Source organism: Eubalaena glacialis, chromosome 10, assembly GCF_028564815.1.
Source record: "Eubalaena glacialis isolate mEubGla1 chromosome 10, mEubGla1.1.hap2.+ XY, whole genome shotgun sequence".
In the NCBI taxonomy this organism is placed as follows: Eukaryota; Metazoa; Chordata; class Mammalia; order Artiodactyla; family Balaenidae; genus Eubalaena; species Eubalaena glacialis.
Window position 1 is genome coordinate 7,710,016 of NC_083725.1, and position 25,687 is coordinate 7,735,702.

The window sequence follows — 25,687 nt, forward strand, 5'->3', positions numbered from 1 at the left end:
AAAGCATTTTCTGCTGACAAACTGACAAAGAGTAGAACAGGAAACAGTATACCTCTCATTTCACTGTGTGCTGTCGATGAGCCATTTAGCTGGCCTTCTGACCCATTTAGCTGGCCTTCTCTTACCATCCCTGCTAAACAGAACATACATCAGTATCAGATATTTGACTGAAAAGCTAAAACTACTAATAACAGAAAAGCAACCAACTAAAGGGAGATGAAAGTACATGGTCTGACTAAGAAGGATGACATTATTTAGGAATGCACACATTAGGCAGGAGAGTAAACCGGTTAGTCTTCACACTGTTGGGTTAAACAAAAGGGAAGCAGTGAGGTCCCTGAGTACACGGACATTACTTGTGAAAAAAACAAGTGTGCTTGCTGTCCCTAACTAGTCCAGAAGGCCAAGTTTAGGTAAAAAAAAAACGACTCCAGCTGGGGTCGGGAAGCAGCGTGCAAGGGGGCAAATTGAACCAGTAGAAGAGTGAAAAGTAGCAGACACGCCCACAGTATAAAATGGGTTTAGAGCTGTGCTGTCCCACTGGCCACATGTGCTGTTTAGTTTTAAATTAAATTAAAAATTCTGTTCCTCAGGGAACTCCCTGGTGGTCCAGTGGTTAGGACTCCGCGCTTCCACTGCAGGGGCCTGGGTTCAATCCCTGGTTGGGGGACTAAGATCCCGCAAGCCGAGTGGTGCGGCCCGGAGGGGAAAAAAAAAAAAAATCTGTTCCTCAGTCACACTAACCACACCTCAAATGCTCAATGGCCACATGTGGCTTGTGGTTACAGCACTGGACAGAGAAGATTACAGAATATTTCTATCATTGCAGAAAATTCTATTGGACAGCACTGGGATAGATAATGTATAGGAAGAGGTTTAAATCTGAACACATGGGAGGAAAGAATAGCAATCAGAAACATGGCCAATTAGAATATAAACAAAAGACAGCACCCGAACACACAGATTGGTATTCCTCTGTTGGAAAGCACTTTAGCAATATTTATCAACCACTAAAATATTCATGCCCTTTGACCTAGTAATTATACTGAGAACCCATCCTACTGGCAAAAGGAAAAACTGTAGTGATGAATATACCATTCACTGCAACAGTGCTTACAATAGAAAAAACTAGATACTGCCTAACATAGGGGAATAATTAGGTAACTGTGACATCCACACTGGATTATAACACAGTCATTAAAAACACTGGTTATGGGCATTTTTTACAGAACCAGAACAAAAAAATCTTAAAATTTGTATGGAGACACAAAACACCCCGAATAGCCAAAGGAGTCTTGAGGGAAAAAAACAGAGCTGGAGGAATCAGACTCCCTGACTTCAGACTATACTACAAAGCTACAGTAATCAAGACAATATGGTACTGGCACAAAAACAGAAATATAGATCAATGGAACAGGATAGAAAGCCCAGAGATAAACCCATGCACCTATGGTCAACTAATCTATGACAAGGGAGGCAAGGATATACAATGGAGAAAAGACAGTCTCTTCAATAAGTGGTGCTGGGAAACCTGGACAGCCTCATGTAAAAGAATGAAATTAGAACACTCCCTAACACCATCTACAAAAATAAACTCAAAATGGATTAGAGAGCTAAATGTAAGACCGGACACTATAAAACTCTTAGAGGAAAACATAGGAAGAACACTCTGACATAAATCACAGCAAGATCTTTTTTGATTCAGCTCCTAGAGTAATGGAAATAAAAACAAAAATAAACAAATGGGACCTAATGAAACTTAAAAGCTTTTGCAAAGCAAAGGAAACCATAAACAAGACGAAAAGACAACCCTCAGAATGGGAGAAAATATCTGCACATGAATCAATGGACAAAGGATTAATCTCCAAAATATATAAACAGCTCATGCAGCTCAATATTAAAAAAACAACCCAATCCAAAAATGGGCAGAAGACCTAAATAGACATTTCTCCAAAGAAGACATACAGATGGCCAAGAAGCACATGAAAAGCTACTCAACATCACTAATTATTAGAGAAATGCAAATCAAAACTACAATGAGGTATCACCTCACACCAGTCAGAATGGGCATCATCAGAAAATCTACAAACAAATGCTGGAGAGGGTGTGGAGAAAAGGGAACCCTCTTGCACTGTTGGTGGGAATGTAAATTGATACAGCCACTATGGAGAACAGTATGGAGGTTCCTTCAAAAACTAAAAATAGAATTACCATATGACCCAGCAATCCCACTACTGGGCATATACCCAGAGAAAACCATAATTCAAAAAGACACATGCACCCCAATGTTCATTGCAGCACTATTTACAATAGCCAGGTCATGGAAGCAACCTAAATGCCCATCGACAGACGAATGGATAAAGAAGATGTGGTACATATATACAATGGAATATAACTCAGCCATAAAAAGGAGCGAAATTGGGTCATTTGTAGAGACGTGGATGGACCTAGAGCCTGTCATACAGAGTGAAGTACGTCAGAAAGAGAAAAACAAATATCGTATATTAACGCATGTATGTGGAACCTAGAAAAATGGTCCAGATGAACCAGTTTGCAGGGCAGAAATAGAGACACAGATGTAGAGAACAAACGTATGGACACCAAGGGGGGAAAGCTGCAGGGGGTGGTGGTGGGATGAATTGGGAGATTGGGATTGACACATCTACACTAATATGTATAAAATAGATAACTAATAAGAACCTGCTGTATAAAAAATAAAATTCAAAAAAAAAATTAAAAAAATAAAAGGTTACATTTTAAATTTTAAAAAAATGGTCCATATGAAAAAAAAAATCTAAAAAAAAATACTGGTTATGAAGACTGCAGCCATGTGGGAAAATGTATGATGTATCACTGAATAAAAAAAAGTACCGGGGGCTTCCCTGGTGGCGCAGTGGTTAAGAACCCGCCTGCCAATGCAGGGCACATGGGTTCGAGCCCTGGTCCGGGAAGATCCAACATGCCGCGAGCAACTAAGCCCATGCGTCACAAGTACTGAGCCTGCGCTCTACAGCCCACGAGCCACAACTACTGAGCCTGTGTGCTGCAACTACTGAAGCCCACATGCCTAGAAGCCCATGCTCCGCCACAAGAGAAGCTACCACAATGAGAAGCCCACGCACTGCAACGAAGAGTAGCCCCTGCTCGCCACAACTGGAGAAAGCCCACGTGCAGCAACAAAGACCCAACGCAGCCAAAAATAAGTTAATTAATTAAAAAAAAAAAAAAAAAGTACCAGGAGTGTATGTGTACTTTGTTTACAGCCATGAAGAAATGCACAAGGAAAACTTACCTGAAATATACCAAAGTAACTGCTTCTGTTACAGTAATGAATTATAAAAGAATTATTTTCTTTTCCCCATTACTTGGTTTTTCTGAAATAAATGTACTGGGATCCTACAGAATCTTTTGAACCCAAGTAATTCTCACTATGCAAAAGCGAGTACGCAGCACAATGCCAGGCACACAGCAAGAGGTCAGGGTTAAAAAAAAACCATCAGCAAAAGACCTCGGACCTCTCATCGGTATTTATCTATAGAGACTCAAAACATAACCACGGATGGAAGGTAAGCTTGACCTGTCTCAAAACAAAAAAGTGTTTTTAACCTAAAACTGCTCTGCTAGATTTTAGATCACAAACTTAGCTGACCATTCTAATAAAGCCCCTGGCCACACTGAAAATCCTTGATCTTTAACAATTCACAATACCTTAATGAGTGATAACTTTGGGGAGAGCTGCTCTGTTAGGAAGCCCATGCAGCTAATGAAAGAGTCTGTGTTGCTCCACAATACTTCTGATGATTTTTGTCAAGAAAAGACACAGTGTAAGAGGAACAGCTGTCCAGCAAGATTTTGTTCTTTTCCACCCTAGCATCTTCCCCGGGTGGAATATCCCAGAACGCAGATCAAAAGAAATAAGTAGAGCTTGGCTATGTACTCCTTGCCCAGTGGAGAAGCCTGCTGAGAGTCCTATGTGTGGGCAAACAGCAGAAGAATCCGGAACACTGCAGGACAGCAGAAAACATACCCCCAAGAAAGAATAGCAAATTGCTTTCACAAAAGAGATAAACCAGAAGATTTGTCTTTTTAAGGGTTTTTAAAAAAAGTCTTCTGGAAAAAGGGTAGACCTAGTTTTCAGTGTTCAGTTATGGTGATGCCTTTTACAGATCTTGTTCCATCAAAACACAGCCATGGATAATAAGAGCTTGTGGAATTTCTCATCACAGGAGAATTCCACTTGAAGCAATCTGATTCAGAAGAGAAACCTGGGAATGATTATTGGGTATAGGACAATTAAATCAATCTATTAATCTACTAATAGATTAATAAATAGATTAATTAATAGATTAATTTAATCTATTAAATTACCTGTACCTTAACAGGCTCCCTAACATGTATTCAGATTGACAATGAAAATGCATACTGGCACATGACTTTTCAAGAACATATTCTACTTACAGCAGGAAAGTTCCTTTGGAACTGCGTGGTGAGTCAGAATGGCCATACCCTGGGGTCCGGCTTTATTCAAACTGAGATTTTAAAACGCGTTCTCCAATTTAGCTATACCAAAAGGTTTTGCATTTTGTAGAGTAACTGAGAACTTGCCTGGAGCCATTAATAAACTGAACCTTTTATCCCCATTTGGCTTTCCTGTTAGAACCTGGAGGTAAAATGTCAAGTGAGTGGTACCCCTAACCTCTGACTTTAATTCCACCATAACAGTTTCCAAATAGCATTTTCAAAGTGTGTCGTTTTTTTTTTTCTGTTTATAAAGACAAAGCATAATCATAGAAAATGCTAACATAGAAACAAAATATTAGAATATATCTACAATTTTGTATGCCAGGGACTGACCATGGTGGCATTTTACAACCGGTTTTTTTTTTTTTTTGGTCACTCACAGTATTATATCTCTGACATTATTTTGGGCAGTAAAAGCATTTTTTCTTTTATGGCTTCATATGTATTTCATCAATTAATAAATGGTGTATTTATAGAATCCCCCATTTTCTGGAACATTTTAGATTGCTTCCAATTTTTGCCATTTATCTACAACACTGATTACATCCCTACACTTGTATCTTTGTGCAACTGTGTCGTATAATTGTGCAAGTGTCCTGTGATCTCCTTAGGAGAAACTTCTCCTAAGATAAATTGTATCAAGTGGGATTTCTGGGTCAAAGGTTTTAAACTTCTGAACATATTCCAAATTTCCCCTTCAGAAAAGTTGTACTAACTTTACCTTCTCACCAATACTACATGAATGTATTCTTTTCCTCACAGCCTTAGCCGAAAGGGAGTTATCATTCTTCTCTATTTTGAAATCTAAATTCTAATTGTATTTTACTTATTAATCTGAAGACTAACCGCCATCTCCCTTCATAATCTGGTTAGGATTATATTCCTCATCTTGGTGATGACTTTACCCACCACAAACACATAAGAGGCTGAAGAGCGGTTGCCCTCCAACCCCTCTCAGTCTCAAAATGCATCTTACCTGACCTTCCCCTTGTGGAGATCTCACATGTCAGTCGCTTGAAATATTCTGGAAGGTCAGCATATTCATTTCCATAGGAGATGACCTTAATCCCTTTGTCCAGCATGTTTTCTCGAAGCTTCTTGAACTCGTCCACATCTCCTCTCCGAACCAGCATGAAATGTTCTAAGTCAGATTTGTGCTTGACAGCCTCCAGAAAAAGGGCTTGGAAAGTGGTGTCATCCACAGTCCAGCCACAGCCCAGGAAAAGGAACGACTTGTTTTCATAGAGCTTCTGAATCTCTCTCTTGTAGGAAAAGAAACATATTAATGACACCGTGAAGACGTGTCTGAAACAAGAGTCAACAAGGTCATAACTGCTGCATTTAGCAGACTGTGATGACCGATTAACCAGCATTTAAGAGGGGAGATGCATCCCGTGAAGGAGTCTGACCTCCTCATTGTTTATTATTGTAACTTGATGACTGCCCTAAAATTGTATCTTTACCTGGAATTCTCCTGCAGGCTCTCTATTCAGGGTCTCACTGGTCTATGCTTACAGTTTATTTTTTAGATCTATGTGCCCAGAGGCCATAAGGCAATGAGTAGTCTTCAGTATAGCTTACTCTTCCCATTTTCTTGACCGTATCTGCCTTTTTTGCTTAACAGAATAAGCCGTGGATAACTAGAGAAGAGAATTCCATCACCAGATCTGCTCAAAGAAAGCCTGACACTTAGAACATTAATATATACATGTGTGTATACATTTATATACATGTGTGTGTGTGTGTATATATATATATATATATATATATCACACACACTACACATATATAAATATAAAAATATTAGAAATCATAGTGATGATAGATGCAGCTATAACAGATGTCAGGGAAAGAACAGGCGAAAAAAAGTCCCCTTATGCTTTAGAAAACATCACATTTTCTTGGTCTTTTTTCACAAAGAAAGTCTCCATTTTATCACCCTATCCAAATTTTTTTCTATGTTTTCCAGTGAGCAATAAGTGAATAAGTGTGATGATTCAATATAAAACCATCACCATTTATATAAAATCTCTTTAGAATGTATGCTCTAGTAGTAATTGGTCAGTGAAAAGCTGCATAAATTAGTTTTGGCATAGAGAGGGCCATTAACACTATATATACCAAACGATGAAGGGTAGTAAGTCTTCTTTGTATGTGAAAATGACACCAATAACAGAGTGCCATCTGCTGGGTGTCAATCAGGAACAAAGTAAAACCTCAGAGTTTGACACCTGAAGAGATGTTTGACATTTCCAAAGATGGCATGCACAGCCACAAGTTAAGAAGCACAGGAAAGAATGCTTGGCCTTCCTTTTTTTTTTTTTTCCGCCTTGTCATATGGCATGTGGGATCTTAGTTCCCTGACCAGGGATAGAACCCGAGCCCCCTGCATTGGAAGCACAGAGTGTTAACCACTGGACCCCCAGGGAAGTCCCGGCCTTCCAATTTTAATTAATGAGAAGAAACTGTTATCCCTGGAAGACCAGTGGCGTATTTAGAGGTTTCCCAGGAAGGCTCTCCCGAGAGCAGCAAGGTCAGCACCACTCACCATAACTTCAGTGTTCCTGAGCACGTTCTGATACCCAGCTGGGTGAAGGACAATGCCACTAGGGTTGGTGTAGACCCCATGAATGTGTAAGACGCTCAGCTTCCGCTTCTCCTGAGCCCACTCGAGGACCTGCACAACACAAACACAGCTCAACCAGGCGGGCAGGGCTGAGCACTTGCTTCGAGGTCCCAATGGGCAAGAGGCTCTTTTGAGGACAAGGCTTCTGACATAACTCTCCAGCTTCATGATACTATAGGCCAAGAATGCGGCCACCCGACGTGGCCTCACTTTCTACTTCATGCATGACTGTTAGGAATGAGGGCAGCAAGTCTGGTGATTTCTCTTTGAGAGTAACAAGCAAAAATTAGAATTTATGTGTCATAATTTGCAGGAACCACAGGGCTCTTTCCACTGGTGACATACATGACAGCTCTGGATGACCATCTCAGGAAGGATCCCCGAGATGTCAAACCTTGTATCGATGCCCTGGTCTAGTCCCCCTTCACACTTACTCCAGGTTTGGCCATATGGCTTGCTTTAGCCAAGGGGGCATTAGCAAACAAGAGCAGAAGCTTGGAAAATGTTGGCACAATGAGTCTTATTTCTCTTTTGCTGCTTTTGGAACCCAGCTACCATGTGAAGAAGCCTGATGGCCCAGCCGACTGCCTGCACCAACAGACATGCAAGCAAGGCCATCTAACACCACCTAGTCTGGCCCCCAGAGGACTGCAGCCATGTGTGTAACTTGCAAAACCGGCAGAACTGTCCAGCTGAGCTGATCAGCCCAGCTCAAGCAGCAAATTCACATTCTCACGGGCAAATAAAACATCGTTTTAAACCATAAAGTTTTCAGGGTGATTTCTTGTGCAGCAATTGATAAGCGATAAAAGAATCACTTCAGTCACCTCTGAGTTACCTAAAAGGCTACCAATGAAGAACGATTATTTAGATGACAATGATAATAATGGCCAACTGGATCCCATGTTTCCATTTTCCCAAGGACTTGAGACAGTATAAATTTATTTCTAACATTCTAGAGAAATAAGATATGGATTAGGGAAAAACAGTCAAGAGGCACAGAGATTTAGAATTAGAGTATTACCAGGCTCTATTCTGACTGCCAGTCAATGGCTTTAACCCTTAAACTTCAATATTGCCCCTAATGTGGACTAAAATACAAAGCAAATCTTGAGACTCTAGGATGAAAATGAGAAGGAAGATTTCAAGTCTGACTGATACCCTTAACTTTAAAAAGGCCCTTATGCTTTTGATGCTGGTCATGATCTTTGGAGATTGTATCAGAAACAGCATGGAAGCTGTTTCTTGCCATTCATTTTTTAATTTCATTCAACCATTTATAAATTCAAAAATATTTACTGAGCACCTACTATGTACCAAGTACTATCTTAGGCATTAGGGTAAGAAGGGCTGACATGGTTCCTGTCCAAATGGAGTTGCTATTCCTCTGGGGCAAACAGGCAGAAAACAAACAAACCAAGAGGAAAATGGAAAGTTATATCAAGTGCTTCATTGAAAAAATGAACCAAAAAATAAGGGTGGGTCCTTTCTTAATTAGGATGGTCAGAGAAGACCTCTCAGAGGAAGTGATTCGTAAGTGAAGACTTACAGGTGAAGAAGGAGCTGGCCATACAAAGCATGGGGGCAGCAGGTGGAAAACACTCCAGCCAGAGAAAACCAGTCTTTTCAGCACCATTTCTCTAAATTGGATTTCCTTTTACGACTCGAATTCAAGGTCAGCAAAATCACAAGACTGGCATTATAGCTACTGCTCTGGCAGAGGCAGTACTGTGACATGAGTGCCAGTGGGGGAGTCATTTGTCTCTTCAAACTCTACTTAGCTGGGCTCTAAGTGGGACACAAAGGCAGGCAGGCTCCCAGGAAAACGAAGTATGAAGGCAAATTACAAAAACTACAGGGCAGGACAAATGAGACCCTGTGGCGGTTTATAATCGGTTTGTTGTTTTTTTCCCCCCTCCTTCTTCAATCATTATGTCTCTGACATCTTCTTATGGCAATGAAAACATTTTCCCTTTTATGGCTTCAGTGTATTTCATCAATTAAATGGTGTTATCTACAGAATATCCCATTGGCGCTAGATTTCAAATTACAATCTCTGGTGACCATTCTAACAAAAGCCTTCTCTCATTAGATGACATAGATGGACATCTGTAATTCCATATTATGGGAGATGGCTTAGGTATATGGTATGGGCTACATTAAAAAAAGAAGTCTGCTGAGGTGTCCTTTGAATACTAATCTCAACTCAGCTGTCATTTGGCTTGAGACTTGTTCTTCAGACATCAAAAAGTAGCTTTCGTACATTTCCAACAGATGCCATGAAGAATATATCCTAACGGAGAACTCTAACTCAATACTGCACCCACCTGGTATTATCTAGTGTTAAAAGATTTAGATTTCACAGTTCAAATGGCTTCCTATAATCTTGCTTAAAATCGGGAGAAACTGTCAAAACTCACAGAACGGAACACTTTTAAGATCTGTGCTTTTTACTGTACATTGATTTTTATCTCAAAAAACAAAAAACAAAAATCCAACCAGGGATAACAGTCTCCCTTTCCACCTCTCCATAAACGCCAGTACTATACAATATCCCAACCAGAAAACAGTATTTCTCATGAGGATACAATCCATTGGCCTGAAGAGAGAAACTAATCCTTTGCTTCTTACCTTCTTCTCATCAGTAAGGTCAAGGGATTCAAGTTGTTTTCCCTGATCTGCTGCATAGAGTTCCAGGAGATTGTCAAAATTTGTAGTTAATACCAGGGCTCCATTTTCCATCAGGTGGAGAACTGACTGAAGTAGCTGTTTACCAGAATCTTCCATCTTTGACTCCAAGTCATCAAATACTTCATATAAACAGTCCTTGAAAAATGTGGATCGAACATTACTAGTACGCTGGGGAGGGATATAAGAGAGAAGTTAGTTCTAGCGTTTTGGTAGGTCATTTGTTTCATTAAATAACAGCAACTTTTTGAAGAGTGCTTTGCACTTATACTGTCTCTGGGACTTCCCTGGCGGTCCAGTGGTTAAGACTCTGTGCTTCCACTGCAGGCGACACGGGTTTAATCCCTGGTCGGGGAACTAAGATCCCACATGGCGCGCAGCATGGCCAAAATATTAAAAAAAAAAAAAAAAAAAGTAAAAAAAAAAAAAAAAAAAAAAGTAAAATACTGTCTCCCTCACAGGGTTCTAATAAGGAAAATAGGAGGATACATGCCAAGTGCCAGCTCAACACTTTAGCACAAAGCAAGTGATCCGCACTATTACATCATATGCAAAGAAGCACACGCTCTCTAAATAGGCATTTTTATAGAATGAAGAAGATGGGCATGGCGAGGAGAGGTGACTATTGCCCGGACTAAAGGAAAACTGGGGCAGAAAGCACAGCTCCAACTACCCTTTAAGCAGGCCTCAGGTAAGAATACTTTCTGTTAAACTTTCCTTATCTAGGGAATAACCACTAAAAGACAGCTGTAAATGTGGTTTAACATGTCTTTTTCTAATCCTAGGTGCTTTTTACAGATGCTGATGGATTTAGGACAAACTGCTTACCTTCTCCCTGCCTGTTTTTTTCCCTGGTATAATTCAGCAACTTGTTTACAAAGCTGCTAGGGAGAATATTTAGTACATGATAAGGGTTACCAAAAGTCTGCATTTTGCAACTGTTACAAATACCAAAACTAATCAGTTCTGAACAGACTCCCTATTTCTTAACAAATGGTTCATTTAGATAACTGCTTTCCCAGGTTTGTTTTGAATACTACATGTAAATATCTCTGAGAACTAATGAGGAAATATAATACCAATCTCAAGTGGGAAGTTGGCTTTCTAACTTAAAAGGCAAAGTGATCCCTAGGACAAAAGGAATTTGAAACAAGAAAGTAACTATGCAGTGTGCTATAACAAATATCTGATCCCTATCTTATCCCTGCAACACCATTCCACTAGATAATATCTAAGCAAGAATCAGTTCTTAAAGGCCCCATTATTCCCCATTCAAACTCCAAGTAACTGCAATTAGCTGCTAGATAGCAGACTAGCCATAATCCTTCTGTTATTCCTTAAAGTAGTCCCCCTACCTTCCTGGTTTCCCTTGTATACCTTTCTAATAGCCGATAAAGATCTGTTTCCATGGAACCACATAAGTAGATTCATAAAGCACACTTCAATTTGCCAAATGTGCTTCCTATTTTTTTCAAAGTATTTAAAAAAATTATCCATTTTTTCATTATACCTTCCAAGTAAATGGTAAATTATTTTCACAGGAGAAAAATGAGAGCCCAGAGGTGAAACAGTACCTCTGCCTGGTGATGACACACCCAGAAGTTTGTCTAGTTCTGTCGATCGCTGTTCTATGCTACATTTACCACAAGACAGGCTTCTCAGTGTACCCTGTTGTCAGTGGGCTCAGACTCCTTTCTAGGGCTAACTAGATGGTACAGCCCATGATTTATGTGGCTAAGAATGTGGGTCATGTTTTTCAACTTCTGTCCGCTCTCTTTACATCATGGCATAAATTATTACGTCACATATTAGCAGCCCACAGGCAACCAACTAGGGACTCTAACACTTAATCAGAATGAACAATCTGATCAGAAACGAACAGTGAAGAAACTGAATTTCACTACATGCAAGAGTCAACCACTACTGAATGCCAGGCACTGTTCTAGATATGTTATCAAAAATATGGTGCGCCTTTAATGTCCACCAACATTACAATCCATGTACCCTATAATCTTGCAATCTCATTTCTGGGAATATATCCCACAGATGTAATTGCAAACAAACAAAATGACATATGCAACATTATCACTGCTCTGTTACCTGTGACAGTAAAAGACTGGAAATAAGCCAAGTATCCATATACAGGAAACTGGTATGGAAAGATCTCCAGGATATACTGTCACGTAAAACAAACAAGTGCAGATCAGTATGTCTAGGATGCTACCTGTTGACATGGGGATGGAAGCAATGAAATAAGAATACATAGAATCCTATTTGCTTGTTTTTGCAGAAAAGAACATTGGAAGGATACTCAAAAAGAGTGGTGACCAACTGGGGGCAAGTTGGGGAAAGGAGGTAGACAAAGCCATGGGTGCGAGTGAGATGCCATAATGGATGTACACCTTTTATACCATTTTGATTTCTGCAATGTGTATAAACAATACCCATTCAAAAAAGGAAAATTAAGTTTAAAATTAAAGAATATGGTGATTTTAGGAACTTCCTCATCTTTCATACCTTCATTTTTTTTTTTAATAGCACTGCTCCAGGATGGTAGGGCCATCAGAAAGCAGGTTTTTTAAACAATTTAATTAATTAATTTATTTATTTATGGCTGTGTTGGGTCTTCGTTTCTGTGCGAGGGCTTTCTCTAGTTGTGGCAAGCGGGGGCCACTCTTCATTGCGGTGCGCCGGCCTCTCACTATCGCGGTCTCTCTTGTTGCGGAGCACAGGCTCCAGACGCGCAGGCTCAGTAATTGTGGCTCACGGGCCCAGCTGCTCCGCGGCACGTGGGATCCTCCCAGACCAGGGCTCGAACCCGTGTCCCCTGCATTGGCAGGCAGACTCTCAACCACTGCGCCACCAGGGAAGCCCACATACCTTCATTTTGTACTCTGATTCATACACACACACCATTAAACAACACTAATAAGCCAGCACCAGTTTAATTATTATGCACACACATAAAAACACCTGGGTATACGACCAGGTAAGCATGGGTGTGGGATATACTTCCTTGCTTCTAAGAAAAGAAATACAAAAGGTTAAAGTCTGGAAATAAAAGTCATGGGTCACTTATTTTAGCTAACTATCTTTGGGTCCTCTTTCTTTGAGTTATTACATTTTGCATATCAACATAGAGAGGAAGGAAAGCGGCTTCTATAGCTGCATCGATTTCCTCAGACTTAAAATCAACTTTTTCTCTCTTGAAACAGGTGACCCTAGAACTGAATTTCCCACCAGTGGCCTGTCTAAGTAAAGACAAAAGAATGAAAACAAACAAGGAGGTTCCAAGGTCAAAAGGAAATGCCAAACTCCCACACATATTTATGGACATTTTCTCATTCGTTTAAAACAGTGAACTGCATCCAGTGTTGTTTCATTTCCTCCTGCCCTGTAACTCCCATCCTTCTGATCCCAGACACAGTAAAAACTACAAAAAAAAAATCCTGACTCATTTTCACCAAGGTTATTAACATTTACAGTGCATTTACTCTGTGCCAGACACTTCCCATACATTTTCTCACTTATTTTTCAAGTGGGATAAGTAGCATTATCCGAGTTTTACAGGTTCAAAAATAGATTCTGAGACGTTAAGTGATTTGCCCAGGGTCCCAGTGCCTTTAAAAATGGCACAGTCTTTCCGGTTCTGAAACCCAAGATTTTTGCAATGGCATTTCCCTACTGTAAGAAACTGGCTCAGTAGATGGGCCTATTAACCCTGTCATATTACTGTTGTTTGTTAGATTCTTAAAAAAAAAAAACCAAACAAACAAACAAAAAACCCAAAAAGGCCATTTTCAAATGTATTTTGAGTTTTAAACTGAACTAGCCACCTTTTTTCATCAAACATCATTTTTACTTGAAAGAATGACTGGCAGACAAACTTTGAGTATTCTCAGCATTCTTGCAAAAACAAATGAAGTGAGCCTGTCATTTCGAGGGAAAACTAGCCAATGATCGCTGCCATTGTTGCCAATGATAAAAGCTGAGCTTTCAAGCAAAAATCAGATTTTTAGAAAACTTTTATCTGCCACCATGAGCTTGACAGCTTCCAAATACCTTTGTGATGAGATTGGTGGTGATATTAATGGATGCAATTTTTTTGGATGGTGTAATGAAATGTGTCAAAATCTAGAAGATACGTATAACTCAGTGAAGCAGTATTTTCCCAATGGGTAATGTTACAAAACCGTGCATGGGTAGAAGATGGATCATGGATCTTAATGCAGCAGCATAAGGGAAGTTCAGATTCCGTATCACCAATAACATGGATATGATCTGATATCAGATTCTTTATGGCTATTAATCTTTAGGAAGCCATCACTTACTGAATTTTTGGTGTAGTATCAACAACGAGTATCTACAATTATCCAAAAAGACTATTAAAATACTTTTCTCTTTTCCAAGTATGTACCTGTAAGCCCTGATTTTTTTGCATAGTTAAACCAAAACCTCACAAAGACACCGAACTGACTACGTAAAGCAGATAGGAGAATCCATTTTCAATTAAGCCAGACACTGAAGAGATTTGCAAAACGTGAAACGATACCACTCTTCTAATTTATTTCTGTTTTTGGAAAATATAGTTGCTTTTCATAAACACGTTATTTATGTTAGCATGTAACAGGCTTATTATTATTTTTAAATCAACTTAATGTTTAAAAAATTTCTCAGTTTTAATTTTTAATATAGTGAATATGAATAGACATAACCCACATAAACAAGAGCTGTTTGAGATTCTCAGTAATTTTTAGGCGTATATAGGGGTCTTCAGACCAAAAAGTTTGATAATTGCTACTCAACTGGAACTGACACTACGACTACACTTTAAGGTGAATACTAAACCTTCATCCAAAGATAATTAGTGACTCCAGTTTGATGTTTGGTTAGTATACATTTATTGACACTGACTTTAAATCCTCTCATTACTTTCAAACATAACTAACCCACCTAGCAAGGTCATGCTTTCTAGTCTCAGGAGACCTTTTCAATGGATGAATGAAGGCTTCAGCCGAGTGGCACGGCACCATGCAGACAGGACTTGCTGGACTAACACAGCACTCTTTGTCCTCATGAGCTCTTTCTTTCTTTTTTCCCCCAGAAATACAACATTTTTGTTACTGGGCTGACACACTTCTTTAATACTTTTCCCTTATATTTTGGGTCTATATACTCTTTACCTTTTTATATGACAACAATTTTGTATTTTTTTGAACATTAAAAAATTATGCTTTCTTCTTCTTTTCTCTCAAGTGTACTTATGAGATATTAACACAGCCACCCTCACTTTCATTGGCTAGTGTTTGGACCATACAGCTTTTCCATCCGCTTACCTTTATTTTTAACAGCTTTATTGAGATATCGTTCACATAACATACAATTCACCTATTTGAAGTGCACAATTCAGTGGTTATTTGTAGATCTACAGATATGTGCAACTGTCACCACAGTCAATTTTTTTTTTTTTGTGGCTGTGCCTCACAGCTTGCAGGTTCTCAGTTCCCCGACCAGGGATGAATCCCCAGCTGCAGCAGTGAAAGCCCGAAATCCTAACCACGAGGCCACCAGGGAACTCCCCATCACAGCCAATTTTAGAAAATTTTCAGCATCTCAAAAAGAAATCCCATACCCTTTAACTATCACCCTCCCACCCTCCATCCCTGCTCCAGTCCTAGGCAACGACTAAACTACTTGCTGCTCTAACAGATTTCCCTACTCTGGACATTTCGTATGAGTGGAATCCTCTAACATGTGGTCTTTTGTGACTGGCTTCCCCTCAGCATAATGTTTTAAAGGTTCATTCACATTGCACCACGTATCAGTACTTGATTCCTTTTTATTGGCAAGTAATAGTCTATTGTGTGAATATGCCACATTTTGCTTATCTATTTGACAGTTGATGGACATCCGCACTATTTCCAGCTTTTGTCCATTATGAGTAACGTTATAAAGATTTGTTTATAAGTTTTTGTATGGACATACACTTTCATTTCTCTTGGGTATATGTGTGTGTGTGTGTGTGTGTGTGTATATATATATATATGCACAAGTGGAATCGTTGGGTCATATGACAACTCTATTTATTTGTTTGAGAAATGGCCAGACTATTTTCCATCCTGCCTGCACCACTACACAATCCCAGCAGCATACGAGGGTTACAGTTTCTCCACAGCCTTGTCAACAATTATTACCCAACTCTTTGATTCTAGCTATCCCAGTGCGTGTAAAGTGGTATCTGACATAGTTTCTGATTTGCGTTTTTCTAATGACTAATGATGTTCAGCATCTTTTCATGCACTTACTGGCTATTTGTATATCTTCCTTGGAGAAATGTCTATTCAAATCTTTTGCCATTTAAAAACTGGATTATTTTAAATGCTGGAGAGGGTGTGGGTGGGAATGTAAACTGGTGCAGCCACTATGGAAAACGGTATGGAGGTTCCTTAAATAGAGCTACCATATGACCCAGCAATCCCACTCCTGGGCATATATCTGGAGGAAACTCTAATTCAAAAAGACACATGCACCCCTATGTTCACAGCAGAACTATTTACAATAGTCAAGACATGGAAGCAACCTAAATGTCCATCCACAGATGAATGGATAAAGAAGATGTGGTACATATACACAATGATACTACTCAGCCATAAAAAAGAACGAAATAATGCCATTTGCAGCAACATGGATAGACCTAGAGATTACCATAGTAAGTAGGTCAGACAGAGAAAGACAAATATCATATGACATCACTTATAAATGGAATCTAAAAAATGATACAAATGAACTTATTTACAAAACAGAAACAGGCTCAGAGACATAGAAAACAAACTTATGGTTACCAAAGGGCAAAGCAGGGGGAGGGATAAATTAGGAGTTTGGGATTAGCCGGTACGAATCACTATATAAAATAGATAAACAACAAGGTCCTACTGTATAGCACAGGGAACTATATTCGGTATCTTGTAATAAACTATAATGGAAAAGAATATGAAAAAGAATATATGTATAACTGAATCATTTTGCTGTACACCAGAGACTAATACAACACTGTAAATCAACTATACTTCAAAAACAAATTAAATTGAAAAAAACTGGATTATTTGCGTTTTTATTAAGTTATAAGAGTTTTTTTTATACATTCTGGACACTACACTCTTATCAGATATATGAATTGTCAACATCTTCTCCCATTCTGGGGGCTGTCTTCTCACTTTCCTGATAATGCTCAGTGAGCCTAGTAGCTTTTACAACTTTGGTGAAGTGCAGTTTATCTATTTTTTCTTTTGATTCTTGTGCTTTTGGTGTCATGATTAAAAAACTACTGCCAGATCCAAGGTCATGAAGCTTTAAAACTATGTTTTCTTCTAAGAGTTTTATAGTTTTTAGCTCTTACATTTAGGTCTTTAATCCACTGAGCTAATTTTTGTATATGGTATGAGGTGGAGGTCCCATGAGCTCTTTAAAGTCTATTAATTTTTTATATTGTTCTAGGTTAGTAACATTTTACCCCAATTAAGGACAAAGAAATGAAAAGACGAAGTAAAAGGCCCTAAGTGTTTGAATGAGTCATGATCTAGGAGGGAATTACCAATACTTTTAAATGCCTTTCAGGTTAACACTTAATGACACTTCTTTCCTATAGGCCCTAGGGCATAGGGGGAAAAATCAACACTGATAATTGACTGCTTAAGGCATAAGAGTTACATTTTTTTTCAAGGTGCACTTAATTCATTAAGCTTTAAAATATGCTTTGGCTACTCTACTATTTCCAAATATATCTTAAGTGAATCCTGATTTTTAAGACATTTTTAAAACGAAGCAAGACAAGGAGGCCCTTAAATCATTCAGGAATTGATTTCCAGCTCAGTTTGCTAAAACGCAGCAAAATTCCATATATATATATATATATATATATATATATATATGTATGAATGATTGCCTTTAAAAGGAACATTAAAAACTGGCGTTGCTTCATCCACAAAATAAGAATTATCTCTAATCTCTCTGAGGTTCCCTGAAAGGCATGGATGCCAGGGAACACAGCTTTTATAGTAGTGAGTGTAGAAAAAGTAAATTTAAAACATAGCAATAATGGGACAGTGGTCTCATTTTGTACATATAAAGGCCTCGACAACATTATCATCACCATCATCACCAACCCCCCCCCACCACCACACACACTGAAATGAGGTCAAGGGAACTACCATGATTCGGGTCCATAAACGGACATTTTTCAGAAGAGCCAAATGTTATGCAAATCTATAGGCTAGAAACATAAATCTCCTTATTGCATTCAGCATGTGAGTCTGGTTTTAGGAAAGGTCGAACGCCAGGGCTCACACAAGGGTACTCACAGGAGAGAGTTTCTGGATGAGGTCATGGGCAACATGGACAAGGTTCTTGTCTTCATGGAGACACTTCTGAAATTTTTTGCTCTCCTCATCTTCTAGAAGATCAAAATCAATGGCCGCATCCAGTAAGGCCTGAATCAACCCCTTCCAGGATTTCAGGGCAGGGACCTGGGGTGCGACCGCAGCACTGATGCCTGTTCCAATCACCAGCACGAGCTCCCGAGGCTTCTTCGTTTTCAGGCTTGGGAGCAGCTTCCTGAAAAAGTCAAACAAGTGAGAGGACTGGGAACGTCCAACAGACACGAGGCACAAAGACCGTCCAAAGCCACGGTTTTCAGCTCTAACTCCTACGGCCGCAAAGATGACAAGCACAGGCTTGATGCCTTTCCAAAGCAGTGTGAGCACAGCAGTGCCGGTGCTTGCTGAGAAAGTAATAACCCTACCGTGGAAATCCTACAGAGCCACCGTAAGACCAATCTTCTGCTTTGTAGTCCTCTCAACCTAAGAAAACCCACGAATATCAGGAAAAGGTCCAACTACCACCACTCAGTTGAGTTCTGATAACTAAATTATATTTTAAACAAACATGAATTTAAAAAAACACGTCTGATTTGATTGGGATTCCAGAGAGAAAAGAAACCCCCCACATGTGAAATTCCTACTGTTGAGAAATGCAAAACAGGAGATGAAAGAAAAGCCAATAAAAAAAACGTAAGCCCAAAGTTTGTGAACACACAGACGAACGTGAACATGACTGAAGCTGAGCACGAGACAGTCAAACATGGGAACACGTTTGCCTTCGGCTTTGTTCTAGACGTCCCCAAGCAGACAGGAAAAAATAGTGGCCAACAGAATTCTGAAAACACAAAAGCCTTACATACCTAAATACAGAAACAACTATTCAACGGATATGACGGAAGGTGGAAAACATTCCTTTCTTCCCGTGATAAACACTGAGTTCTGTCCTGACTTCTGCGTGAGATAATTTTTGTGTTTTGGTACAAATTTTTGTGTTTTGTTTCTCCAGGCCCCCTTCATCCTGAAACTATATTAAAATCTGTTTGAAATATGTTTATGCACTTTAATTTTTGCTGATGGCATGTGTTTTCCTAAGAAACTGCCCTTCTAGACCTTTTGTCCACGTAATACAATGAACAGAAAAAGGATTTGCATGTTGGCATAATGCAAGAAGGGAAAGGTACTTTTAGCCTTGAGAAAGCTGGTTTTGAAAAAACCACCTCTAGAACTGCCTCCCCTATTCCCAAGTCCATGAAAAACTCATAAAGCACCATACACATGGAGTCCCTGGCCGCAAAAGCTTAGTCTGCTGGGGAAGACTGATAATAGACATTAGAAGCAAACAATGAAAAACGCATTTCAGTTCAAGGGGATCAAGAAAGTGAAGCGCACACAAACATATACTTAAAATTTCTAGAAGGGGGTGACTAGCAGATGCAAACTACTGCACATAGAATGAATAAACAAGTCCTGTTGTACAGCACAGGGGACTATATTCAATGTCCTTTAATAAACCATAATGGAAAAGAAAAAAAAATTTCTAGAAGGATTCATAAGAACTGTAAATAGTGGTTAACTCTGGGGATTGGGGAGAACAGGGATTTTTGCTTTCCATTTGAATGTGCTGTGCTATTTGAATTCTTTACCTCATACATTATAGATCTGAGATGTGATTTTTCCAAATTTAAGATTCCAGTTAAAAGGGAAAAATTTAACAGTTATGTTTCACCTCTGGTTCTTCCTAAAACACTAAATATTAGTAATTTTTTAAGAAGGCATACATTCATAAAAAGCAGAATAGGAAAAGATGACAACAATAGGAAAAGTAGACAAAAGAGGTCAATAGATTTGAGAAGCGGTCAAGTAAGAGCTGATTCCCTCTGCAGAAGCTTGGGAAGGTTCAGGCACAGCTGAAGGTGGAGGGTCAGTTCTCTGCAAGGCTGTGTCAGAAGTGGTCAGAACTCTAGGACAGGAGGCCTGTCCTCCAGAGAGCTTCCACCAGAGGGTTCTGCATCTGAGAACACCGTGCACAGCTTGGGGAGGGGGGACTGTGCACATTCTGTATAAGAAATATGAGACTCTCCCCTGCCCCCCTCTCCTACAGGAAGACTCCCGGATGTTGGCAGTCAACCTTATGCCTGTACCTCAACCTCATGGGGTCAGGAGGTGGGAGGAGTTCCCTTTGGGGAAAATGGCCAGCATGAGAGAAAAGACCCACAGAGTCCGGCAGGCTGTGGAACCCGGCCCATGCTTGTTACCCACAGGGAGGCCCACCAGCCACCAAGCCCCTCGTCACACACAGAGTCTCCATTGGCTTTTCAGTGTTTTCTCTTAAATATGAGCAGAAAAATAAGGGTCGCCTCACCTTTGAACAAAATCCCCAGCATGAGAGTTATACCCAAACAAACCAGCAAATAGAAAGGAACTTGGGGGAAATAAGAGACAATCTGGGAAAGGGGAGAAAAACTGAAAAGGAAACAGTGACATCCTGACATAGATTTTTTTTTTAAAATGGCATCTGTGCAACAGAACAGGATGCTATAAAAAAAACTGGGCAAACGAAAACATTTCTTATTTCTATAAAAAAAAGACAGAAATAAAAAATTCATAAAGTTGGGAGATACAACTGAGAAAATCTCTGAGAAAGTAGAATGATAAAAACAAAAGTCATAGAAAGCTGTAAGAAAATTAGAGACTTATCCAAAAGGCCCAACATCTGAATACCAAGAACTCTACAAAGACAGAATACAGAAAGAACTGTAAAGGAAATTATCAAATAAGTAACACAGGAAAATTCCTCCAAAGTGAAATTATTAGTAGCCTGCTTGAAAGAGCTACCTGATATCCAGATTCATATGAAGATACATCATTGTGAAATTTCAGATTACTGAGAATAAAATAACCATACTTACAAGTTTCTAATGAGAAAAGAAAAAGAGGTCATATAATACAAAGGACTAGGAATTAGAAGAGAGTGGCTATTTTGGCAGGAACACTTAAGATGTTAGCAGAGAATGGGCAATGATTTCATAACTGTAAGGAAAATGAGTCCGTATCTAAAGTTCTACACTCAGCCAAATCATCAAATCAATGTAAGAATACGATAAAGACATTTTCAAATGTCTCCCAAAACTTTTCTCCTCTGAATCCTTACTAAGGAAGCTAACGAGATATTTTTCAGCAAAATGAAGGAGTACGCCAAAAAGGAAGACATAAGATCCAGGAAACAGAGGATCCAATACAGGAGAGACGTGAAAGGAATTCGCAGGGTGACAGGAAAGGAAAATGGCAGACAGCAGCACTGTGGCAGGCCTGGGGCACAACTGGCCAGAGGGAAGAACCCACGGAGCAACTTTAAACTCGTACATTACTGACGTGTGTCAGCAGATTAGGAGATTTACTCTCTGTCACAGAGTTTGAATTTAAGTGGATAGGTTCACAGAAAACAAAGCAAACCACCCCCCCCCCAAAAAATGAGACAATCTTTAATAACCTGGAGGAAAAAATGGACAAGAAAAAGAAACATAACGATAACACATTAGGCTCAGCTATGAATACTATTTATACAGTCATACAATGTAAATATTAAACCAAAAATTGTGATATAAAACACACTAGGAGGCTGTGAGGAGAGTCTATGGTGTGTGTGGGGGGGGGAGGGCGGCTGGGGACATGAGGGGAGGATTCAGGACAGCAAGCCTAACCCTACCTTCCACAACCAGAAACAGATAAAACCCAAAACTAAAAAACAGCAGTACACATACAGTATTAAAAATCTGGATGTAAATATTAGAAGAAACAGACAAAGTTGAAAGCGATTGCCTCTGAGGAGGGGGTGAGGCACTATGAGCCTTGAAGAACTGACTTTTAAAATTATATACATTTCTGACCTTGATAAAAAATAGAAATTAAATGCAAAATAAAAATAATCTAATTTTTATATGAAGGCCAATATTAATTAGTGACGCCAACTGGGATGTAGGGCAAGTTCATTATTTTTCATTATCTACCACCAGTGGTGATTTCCTCTGTTCCTCGGATCCCCTTCCTTTGTTTACCTGGGCTTTTTGGTGGGAGGTGCGCCATCACTGAAGAACCCACAAATCTTGTCTATATCCGAGGCCTGGCTCCCTGTAGAAGCCATCCAGTTTCTAAAAGAGATTAAACACCATGGACCACAATTAGATGTGTAAGGTGTACCATTCAAAATAGCACATGCATTAAACAGTTTTAACAAGCTGTACATCCTAAAAAGTGTTCTAAATGTATAACTGGCTTAACGGAAATTCATTAATTAATGTGTCCCAAACTTAAGGAATTAAATTCATCCAAAGGAAAGTAACCTCAAAATTATGACTTTGGAGCTCTATATTGTTATCCAAAGTATACAGATATATATAAGTTCTGAAGGCTTCCCCTCCCCCTCCAAAACCAAACAAAACCAACATCAACTCATGCCAATTGTTGGCCATCACTTTGTGGAGCCTAAGAAATACCTGCTATTCTCCCATGAGACAGGCTTGGGGAAGACTTAGAGGATAAAAATAACCCACAGGGACTTCCCTGGTGGTACAGCGGTTAAGAATCCGCCTGCCTATGCAGGGGACAGGGGTTCGATCCTGGCCCAGGAAGATCCCACATGCCGCGGAGCAACTAAGCCCATGCGCCACAACTACTGAGCCTGTGCTCTAGAGCCCACAAGCCACAACTACTGAGCCCGTGTGCCAGAACTACTGAAGCCCATGCGGCTAGAGCCCGTGCTCCGCAACAAGAGAAGCCACCGCAGTAAGAAGTTCGCATACCGCAGAGTAGATCCCACTCTCCGCAACTAGAGAAAGCCTGTGCACAGCAACGAAGACCCAATGCAACCAAAAATAAATAAAAAAAAAAGATTTAAAACTAACCCACGGGTAAGTGTGCTAAATGCCCCCAATTATCCTTTACTATCACCTAAAGAAATCACTGGCTCAAGAATAGAATAATCAATACTAATTTGCTGATTGTTGAACATCCCTTGTTGATGGACAATTGTGTCCTCACGGGCAGCGAGGCATGACTCTCTAGCTAAACACAGAGTGGGTTCTGAGACACTGTGAAGAATGGGAAAGGTATTACCGAGCAATTATATTCAGGTGATAACTAGCCAAAGTGAAAGAATTATCGTGGATTAGAATAAGATCAATAAACAGTGGTTTTAACTGATCAAAAGTTTACTAAACTTGCTAAATATAAGGACTGTTCATTCTAAAACAGCTATACTTTAAATATTGCCTCCCCCCCCCAATGAACAGAAGACAATACACATTACCAGAGTTTGGGACTTTTTAAAAAAATTTGTATTTATTTATTTATTGTTGGCGTGTTGGGTCTTCGTTGTTGCGCGCGGGCTTTCTCTAGTTGCAGCAAGCGAGGGCTACTCTTCGTTGCCGCGCGCATACTTCTCATTGCGGTGGTTTCTCTTGTTGCGGAGCACGGGCTCTAGGTGCACGGGCTTCAGTAGTTGTGGCACGCGGGCTCAGTAGTTGTGGCTCACGGGCTCTAGGGTGCAGGCTCAGTAGCTGTGGCGCACGGGCTTAGTTGCTCCGCGGCAGGTGGGATCTTCCTGGACCAGGGCTCAAACCCGTGTCCCCTGCATTGGCAGGCGGATTCTTAACCACTGCACCACCAGGGAAGTCCCTGGATGTTTTATTACCTTACATTGTCAGTACTTAGAAACCAAATTAGTAATAATTACTTGAAGCTTGCTGTTTTATCAGAAAGCTTTTTTCTTTCTTAAGACATTTTTAAAAGTTTGCTGAATTAGTTTTTCTGGTAAAGAGAAGGCTAATTCCCTCAACTCATATTCCACCACACATACGGGAATTCTTCTTTGGTATCATAATCACTTGGAAAATAGGGATCACAAAATCCTAACAGTGAGTGAGGAAGTAGACCACCTTTCCAGTCAAATCTCTGGTTCTGTTGGTGAGAAAGCTGGGGCTCAGAGCAGACAGACGAACTACTTAACTCAATAAACCTTGCCCTAGCTTCATAATCATCTGAGATGCTTGTTAAAAGTATATGTTCTTGGGCTTCCGTGGTGGCGCAGTGGTTGAGAATCTGCCTGCCAATGCAGGGGACACGGGTTCGAGCCCTGGTCTGGGAAGATCCCACATGCCGCGGAGCAACTGGGCCCATGAGCCACAATTACTGAGCCTGCGCGTCTGGAGCCTGTGCTCCGCAACAAGAGAGGCCGCGATAGTGAGAGGCCCGCGCACCGCGATGAAGAGTGGCCCCCACTTGCCGCAACTGGAGAAAGCCCTCGCACAGAAACGAAGACCCAACACAGCCATAAATAAATAAATAAATAAATAATGTTAAAAAAAAAAAAGTATATGTTCTTAAAGATAAAGTCTATTAGTTAATTTAAAAGATAGTACATGTTCCCAGGCTCTAATCCTACATTACTGAACGAGAATCTCCACAATCTTCAGGGGATTCTTATGATGAGACAAACAGGGAACACCTAAATGAAATGCAAACAATTTCCCCACAATCCAACGTTTTGCTAAATAAAGGATGCACACCACATGCCACACTCCCTTCTTTTATGTGTACACATCACTTATTACAGTCTCACAGCTTCCCAGTTGCCAATACCAAGAGTTAGGAGTTAACTGCCATTAAAATATTTCCATGAGGTTTTTATTTCTCTGAAGTCTACTTATGCTCTAGACTGGAGAAGTCGTGGCAGGAGAGTGGGAATTTCTACCACATATGCGACAACCCAGCAGTTTGGGGATGTTTTTTAAAAGAACACAATGAAAAGTGTATATGCTTATGCTCTTCCCTTAGATATGGCTGTATAAACCCATCTGCAATCTGGACAAACTACACTCATGTAAAAAACACTGTGTCTTGAGAAAGATGAAAGTAAAACATAGAGGACAGTAATTTAATGTTAAGTTTTGAAGATGGACATCTTCATAATCCAATGTTTAATTCAGCTACTAAACCAGAGTTTTAACTCTTATATAGTGCTTGCCACGTGCCAAGCACTATTTACAAATATTAACTCATGTTATCCCCATAACCTTATGAAGTACTATTACTGCCCCATTTTAGTGATGAGAAAACTGAGGCACAGAAAGGCTGGGTACCATAATTCAAACCAAGGCGGTCTGCCTTCCAAGTTCATGCTCTTAATCGCACTATTACAACCTAAAAACATTCTCCAAGTATTAGCTTCTCAGCTTCTTTTCCCTCCGTTTTCATATTAATTTTTTTTGGCTGTGTTGGGTCTTTGTTTCTGTGCGAGGGCTTTCTCTAGTTGCGGCAAGTGGGGGCCACTCTTCATTGCGGTGCGCGGGCCTCTCACTATCGCGGCCTCTCTTGTTGTGGAGCACAGGCTCCAGACGCGCAGGCTCAGTAGTTGTGGCTCACGGGCCTAGTTGCTCCGCGGCATGTGGGATCTTCCCAGACCAGGGCTCGAACCCGTGTC

General features: G+C 40.0%; 1 protein-coding gene across 4 annotated transcripts in view; it reads right to left on the reverse strand.

Annotated features, from left to right (window-relative positions):
• Nucleotides 1-25,687, reverse strand: part of FAM118B (family with sequence similarity 118 member B) — a 54,629-nt gene that overhangs the window by 724 nt on the left and 28,218 nt on the right. For 2 of the 4 annotated variants that reach the window (XM_061203185.1, XM_061203184.1), the window contains 6 exons: nucleotides 22,266-22,358; nucleotides 18,193-18,445; nucleotides 9,779-10,006; nucleotides 7,070-7,198; nucleotides 5,498-5,783; nucleotides 53-133 (listed from right to left, as the gene is read on the reverse strand). In XM_061203185.1, coding sequence (XP_061059168.1) covers nucleotides 53-133; nucleotides 5,498-5,783; nucleotides 7,070-7,198; nucleotides 9,779-10,006; nucleotides 18,193-18,445; nucleotides 22,266-22,351 — 1,063 coding nt within the window. In that variant the 5' untranslated portion in view covers nucleotides 22,352-22,358. The remainder of the gene's footprint in view (nucleotides 1-52; nucleotides 134-5,497; nucleotides 5,784-7,069; nucleotides 7,199-9,778; nucleotides 10,007-18,192; nucleotides 18,446-22,265; nucleotides 22,359-25,687) is intronic. The other 2 variants (XM_061203186.1, XM_061203187.1) reach the window with 2 other exon arrangements.